Here is a 7,500-nt window from a genome sequence, read left to right on the forward strand (position 1 = left end):
AGTCCTCACACACACACCTCACACACACGTCTCATCAGGATCAGGCGAGTCCTCACACACACACCTCACACACACGTCTCATAAGGCGCAGGCGAGTTCTCACACACACACGTCACACACACGTCTCATCAGGCGCAGGCGAGTCCTCACACACGTCTCATCAGGCGCAGGCGAGTCCTCACACACACACCTCACACACACGTCTCATCAGGCGCAGGCGAGACCTCACACACACGTCTCATCAGGCGCAGGCGAGTCCTCACACACACACCTCACACACACGTCTCATCAGGCGCAGACGAGTCCTCACACACACACCTCACACACACGTCTCATCAGGCGCAGACGAGTCCTCACACACACACCTCACACACACATCTCATCAGGCGCAGGCGAGTCCTCACACACACACCTCACACACACGTCTCATCAGGCGCAGGCGAGTCCTCACACACACACCTCACACACACGTCTCATCAGGCGCAGGCGAGTCCTCACACACACACCTCACACACACGTCTCATCAGGCGCAGGCGAGTCCTCACACACACACCTCACACACACGTCTCATCAAAGCAGGCGAGTCCTCACACACACACCTCACACACACGTCTCATCAGGCGCAGGCGAGTCCTCACACACACACCTCACACACACGTCTCATCAGGCGCAGGCGAGTCCTCACACACACCTCACACACACGTCTCATCAGGCGCAGGCGAGTCCTCACACACACCTCACACACACGTCTCATCAGGCGCAGGCGAGTCCTCACACACACACCACACACACGTCTCATCAGGCGCAGACGAGTCCTCACACACACACACACACACACACCTCATACACACACACGTCTCATCAGGCGCAGGCGAGTCCTCACACACACACACACACATGTCTCATCAGGCGCAGGCGAGTCCTCACACACACACACACACACGTCTCATCAGGCGCAGGCGAGTCCTCACACACACACACACACACGTCTCATCAGGCGCAGGCGAGTCCTCACACACACACACCTCACACACACGTCTCATCAGGCGCAGGCGAGTCCTCACACACACACACACCTCACACACACGTCTCATCAGGCGCAGGCGAGTCCTCACACACACACCTCACACACACGTCTCATCAGGCGCAGGCGAGTCCTCACACACACACCTCACACACGTCTCATCAGGCGCAGGCGAGTCCTCACACACACACCTCACACACACGTCTCATCAGGCGCAGGCGAGTCCTCACACACACACCTCACACACACGTCTCATCAGGCGCAGGCGAGTCCTCACACACACACCTCAAACACGTCTCATCAGGCGCAGGCGAGTCCTCACACACACACACACACGTCTCATCAGGCGCAGGCGAGTCCTCACACACACACACGTCTCATCAGGCGCAGTATATTTTGAGTATTTTAAAATGTTTACGATGTTTAATAGGGAGCCAATGCAGTGTTGACAGAACCGGGCTAATATGGTCGTACTTCCTGGTTCTGGTAAGAACTCTAGCGGCTGCGTTTTGAACTAGCTGTAGTTTGTTTATTAAGCGTGCAGGGCAACCACCCATAATAGCATTACAATAATCTAGCCTTGATGTCATGAACGCATGAGCTAACTGTTTTGCATTTTTCATTGAGTGCATATGACGTAATTTAGATATATTTTTAAGATGAAAAAATGCGTTCACAGACACTAGACACGTGACTTTCAAATGAGAGATTGGTATCAGAATGGAAGAGAATGTCTGCTGCATGAAGTCAGTCTGTTGATCATGCGTGCGTGTGTGTGTGTGCAGGAGGTGGACCGGCTGAAGGGAGAGCTTGTGGAGATGAACCTGTCGACGGTGGAGCGAGCGCTGACGGTGGTGCGCAGTGCGCTGGCCAATCAGGTGGACTGGGCCGAGATCGGGCAGATCGTGAAGGAAGCTCAAGCGGCCGGAGATCCCGTGGCCTGCGCTATCAAAGAGCTGAAGCTGCAGAGCAATCACATGACCATGCTGCTCAGGTGACAGAGACACACACACACACACGACCACATGACCATGCTGCTCAGGTGACACGCACACACACACACACACACACACACACACACACGATCACATGACCATGCTGCTCAGGTGACACACACACACACGATCACATGACCACGCTGCTCAGGTGACACACACACACACACACGATCACATGACCATGTTGCTCAGGTGACTCTCTCACACACACACACACACACACACACGTGTGATCACATGACCATGCTGCTCAGGTGACACACACGCACCCGTTTTCACATGACCATGATGCTCAGGTGACACACACACACACACACACACACACACGTGCGATCACATGACCATGCTGCTCAGGTGACTCTAAAACACACACACACACGTGTGATCACATGACCATGCTGCTCAGGTGACACACACACACGCACCCGTGATCACATGACCATGCTGCTCAGGTGACACACACACACGCACCCGTGATCACATGACCATGCTGCTCAGGTGACTCACACACACGCACCCGTGATCACATGACCATGCTGCTCAGGTGACTCTAAAACACACACACACACACGTGTGATCACATGACCATGCTGCTCAGGTGACTCTAAAACACACACACACACACGTGTGATCACATGACCATGCTGCTCAGGTGACTCACACACACACACACGCGCGATCACATGACCATGCTGCTCAGGTCTCACCTTTTGTTGCCTTTTTCGCCTTTGGCTTGCTTAGATGGGGACATTTAATTTTATATTTAACAATATTATTACAACATTATTTTCCTGTTATCGCTGTAAAGCTGCTTTGAAACAATCTGTATTGTAAAAAGCGCAATATACATAAAGATGACTTGACTTGACTCAGGTGACACACACACACATGCGTGATCACATGACCACAGTACGCTCGCTCACTCCTCTTCTGTCCCTGCAGAAACCCGTATGTGGCTCCAGAGGACGGAGAGCCCGAACACACGGACTCCAGCAGGACCTCTGAGGAACCAGCGCCGCTGAAGGGCAAGAAGAGCAAGAGCAGGGATAAAGGGCAGAGAGGAAAACTGGACAAGGACAAACCGGTTCTAGTGGACGTGGATCTGAATCTCTCGGCTTACGCCAATGCAAAGAAGTGAGTGTTGGTGTGAATACTGTGACTGGTGCTGAAGGACTCGCTTACGGACACATCAATCTTTCCACAGGTACTATGACTGCAAGAGAAGCGCCGCCAAAAAAGAGCAGAAAACCGTGGAAGCGGCACAAAAGGTGAGACGAGACGAGACGTGTGTTTATTATCGGCTGCGGGTTTGTTGAACGACTCTGTTGTTTTTGTTTCGATTCAAGGCCTTCAAATCTGCTGAGAAAAAGACCAAACAGACACTGAAAGAAGTGCAGACGGTGACCAGCATTCAGAAGGCCAGGAAGGTGTACTGGTAAAGCAACGTGTGTGAGAGTGTGTGAGTGAGTGAGTGTGAGTGTGAGAGTGAGAGAGAGCGTGAGAGTGAGAGCGTGTGAGCGTGAATGTGAGAGTGAGTGTAAGAGAGTGAGTGTGAGTGTGAGAGTGAGAGAGAGCGTGTGAGCGTGAATGTGAGAGTGAGTGTGAGAGTGAGAGAGAGCGTGAGAGTGAGAGCGTGTGAGCGTGAATGTGAGAGTGAGTGTAAGAGAGTGAGTGTGAGTGTGAGAGTGAGAGAGAGCGTGTGAGCGTGAATGTGAGAGTGAGTGTGAGAGTGAGAGTGAGAGAGAGCGTGAGAGTGAGAGCGTGTGAGCGTGAATGTGAGAGTGAGTGTAAGAGAGTGAGTGTGAGAGTGAGAGCGTGTGAGTGTGAGAGTGAGTGTGAGCGTGAGAGTGAGCGTGAGAGTGAGCGTGAGAGTGAGAGTGAGCGTGAGAGTGAGCGTGAGAGTGAGCGTGAGAGTGAGAGTGAGTGTGAGAGTGAGAGCGTGTGAGAGTGAGTGAGTGTGAGAGTGAGTGTGAGAGTGAGTGTGAGAGTGAGTGTGAGAGTGAGTGTGAGAGTGAGCGTGAGAGTGAGCGTGAGAGTGAGCGTGAGAGTGAGCGTGAGCGTGAGAGTGAGAGCGTGTGAGAGTGAGTGTGAGAGTGTGTGAGTGAGTGAGTGTGAGAGTGAGAGAGAGCGTGAGAGTGAGAGCGTGTGAGCGTGAATGTGAGAGTGAGTGTAAGAGAGTGAGTGTGAGAGTGAGAGCGTGTGATTGTGAGAGTGAGTGTGAGAGTGAGAGTGAGAGTGAGAGTGAGCGTGAGAGTGAGCGTGAGAGTGAGAGTGAGTGTGAGAGTGAGAGCGTGTGAGAGTGAGTGTGAGAGTGAGTGTGAGAGTGAGTGTGAGAGTGAGAGTGAGCGTGAGAGTGAGAGTGAGCGTGAGAGTGAGCGTGAGAGTGAGCGTGAGAGTGAGCGTGAGAGTGAGCATGAGACGCACACAGGCCAGCTCGTGTCAAAAAAAATAGGGTTTTTATTTGTTTATTTAGTAGGTCGGTTATCAAATACCGGGTAAGTTCAAAAATAAAGAGAGTTACAAAGGTGGAACGCTTCTGACTTCCGGGGTGGACTGCAAAAGCTCCTGCGACAGGCAGCACGGCAGTGCTTCGATTCCGTTCTCAGGTTCTGTGTGCGCCCCCAGGTGTGGTTCCGGAAAGCTTTTGTAGCTCAAGTATACGGCTGCGCTCAGGTGTGGTTCATCTGTAATTAAGAGCAAGGGAAAGTCAAACACATATGTAGAAACACATAGCGGAGCTGGGGAACATAATAGTGAGAGAGCGTGAGCGAGCGTGAGAGTGAGCGAGCGTGAGAGTGAGCGAGCGTGAGCGTGAGATAGAGAGAGCGAGCGTGAATGTGAGTGAGTGAGTGAGCGTGAGAGTGAGTGAGAGTGAGCGAGCGTGAGAGTGAGCGAGCGTGAGAGTGAGCGAGCGTGAGAGTGAGCAAGCGTGAGAGTGAGCGAGCGTGAGAGTGAGTGTGTGAGTGAGAGTGAGTGTGAGAGCGTGAGAGTGAGTGAGCGTGAGAGTGAGTGTGCGTGAGAGTGAGTGAGTGTGCGTGAGAGTGAGTGAGCGTGAGAGTGAGTGTGAGTGTGAGAGTGAGTGTGAGAGTGAGCGTGAGAGTGAGCGTGAGAGAGTGAGAGTGAGCGTGAGAGAGTGAGCGTGAGTGAGCGTGAGTGAGTGAGAGTGAGTGAGTGAGTGAGTGAGAGTGAGTGAGAGTGAGTGAGCGTGAGAGTGAGTGAGTGAGCGTGAGAGTGAGTGAGCGTGAGAGAGAGTGAGTGAGCGTGAGTGAGCGTTAGAGTGAGTGAGTGAGAGAGTGAGAGTGAGTGAGTGTGAGTGAGTGAGTTTGAGAGTGTGTGAGAGTGAGTGAGCGTGAGAGTGAGCGTGTGAGTGAGCGTGTGAGTGAGAGAGCGAGAGCGTGAGAGTGAGTGTGAGAGTGAGCGTGAGAGCGTGAATGTGAGTGTGTGCGTGAGTGTGAGTGTGTGAGTGTGTGTGTGAGTGAGTGAGTGAGTGAGTGAGTGAGTGAGTGAGCGTGAGAGTGAGAGCGTGAGTGTAAGAGTGTGTGCGTGAGAATGAGTGAGCGTGAGAATGAGTGAGAGTGAGTCTGTGAGTGAGAGCGTGAGTGAGAGAGTGAGTGAGTGAGAGTGAGTGTAAGAGTGAGCGTGAGTGTGTGAGTGAGTGTGTGAGTGTGTGAGTGAGTGAGTGTGTGAGTGAGTGTGTGAGTGAGTGAGTGTGTGAGTGAGTGTGAGAGTGAGAGCGTGAGTGTAAGAGTGTGTGCGTGAGAGCGAGTGTGTGTGAGTGAGTGTGTGAGTGAGTGTGTGAGTGAGTGTGTGAGTGAGTGTGTGAGTGAGTGTGTGAGTGAGTGTGTGAGTGAGCGTGAGAGTGAGCGTGAGAGTGAGCGTGAGAGTGAGCGTGAGAGTGAGCGTGTGAGTGAGCGTGTGAGTGTGTGTGAGTGAGCGTGAGAGTGAGCGTGAGTGTGAGTCAGAGTGAGCGTGAGTGTGTGAGCAGGGATTAAAGTTCTCCGTCGCTACGACGGATTTCCGTTAATTGCAGCGAGTCTATGACGGATTTCCGTCAATTGCAGGGTTCCCGTCTGTCCTTAATGTCTTAAATTCACTTTTCATAATGTTAAGGCCGTAAATAGGCTTTCATTTCTCAAATAGTGTGATAAATGTCTTAATTTTAGTTTGAATAGGTCTTAAATTAAGGAAAGACGAGGTGTATTCACCCTGCTGAGGGGGATGTGATAAAGCCTGGATCGGAGCGAAAGCACGTTCCTCTCTCCACTCTAACATTCTGTAATCACTTCGCTTATGATCCAGTCCGGGTTTTCAATTCCCGCTCACGGAAAAACTGCTCCGTGTTCACTCAATTAATCTTAGTTTTGGAGAAGTGCATGTCAGGCTACAGCTGGTTTGCTGCGGTCCGAATCCGAGCGAGTTTGTTCCCTGCGCCCCCCGCAGCGTTGGTCTGGTTTCACGTTCAACTTAATTCTATCGAACCCTGGTGCGTTTGCGTGCATATTACGTCAACGCAAACGTGCACGGCGCATGATAGAAAACAGAACGCGGGTCAATATTGGCCGTTTCTCAATACCAATAGGCTACGCAAACCTCGGACTTGCGTCCTTGATAGTTCGGACTTGGCAAGTTCGACTCGGGAGAACGAACTCCCGAGGATGCGAGTCCGGTTATTCTGCAAACGGATCCGCGCCGATCTTGGTTTCGTCACTCATCTCGCTCTGGCTACTCCGGTTATCTCTTTATGTATATTTTAGGGAACAATAAAATGAAATATGGTATAAAATACAACTCTGCCTCTTTTCATCAACAATAAAACGAAATATATACAAAACACCTCTTTTCATTTATAAATGAACATATTATCATAAACATATTAGGCCTATATGGCCACACAAATGTGGTTCAGACAACGCACATTGATTATCTTCACTCCATATATTTATAACAACACGCAATATAAAACACAACCCTGCTTCTTTTTGTTTTCATTTTAAAAATATGAAACATTATTGATCATTAAAACTGACAAACTTAACAAACAGAGACAGGGTTGTATCATTTTATTTTATTATGCATGTACACATACAAGAGAATGCATAGTAAAATATATAAAGAATATTTTATATATTTTAGAATATATAACATTACACAACCCTGTTGCTTTTTGTTAAATGTCAGTTTTAATTATCAATAATATCCATAAAAGTATAAGTAGCCTAATATGTAGGCTATAAGAAGCTATACAAAGAGAAATAAAGCAAACAATTCAGTCAAACATTATTGAGCTCTCTAATAGGCTACACAGTTAAAGTTAAATAGCCTAAATATATAAAGTTATGAAACTTCACTTTGCCCTCAGCCAAAACGATTTGCCATTAAACAAACTATATATTAATATAATTTAGCATTGTTTGGTCTTATAAGATAAATAAAAACATGCACTGAAAAGTTATGTAGATGGTTGATTATTTGTCAAGC

At 49.7% G+C, this 7,500-nt stretch overlaps 1 protein-coding gene across 7 annotated transcripts in view; it reads left to right on the plus strand.

The window, feature by feature from the left end:
- Nucleotides 1–7,500, plus strand: part of nemf (nuclear export mediator factor) — a 52,115-nt gene that overhangs the window by 39,568 nt on the left and 5,047 nt on the right. For all 7 annotated transcript variants that reach the window (XM_077221692.1, XM_077221691.1, XM_077221694.1 and 4 more), the window contains 4 exons: nucleotides 1,810–2,018; nucleotides 2,965–3,156; nucleotides 3,227–3,290; nucleotides 3,369–3,457. In XM_077221692.1, the coding sequence (XP_077077807.1) occupies nucleotides 1,810–2,018; nucleotides 2,965–3,156; nucleotides 3,227–3,290; nucleotides 3,369–3,457 (554 nt within the window). The remainder of the gene's footprint in view (nucleotides 1–1,809; nucleotides 2,019–2,964; nucleotides 3,157–3,226; nucleotides 3,291–3,368; nucleotides 3,458–7,500) is intronic.

This window comes from Siphateles boraxobius, unplaced genomic scaffold, assembly GCF_051911475.1.
Source record: "Siphateles boraxobius isolate OS27281-9 unplaced genomic scaffold, OSU_SipBor_1 85, whole genome shotgun sequence".
In the NCBI taxonomy this organism is placed as follows: Eukaryota; Metazoa; Chordata; class Actinopteri; order Cypriniformes; family Leuciscidae; genus Siphateles; species Siphateles boraxobius.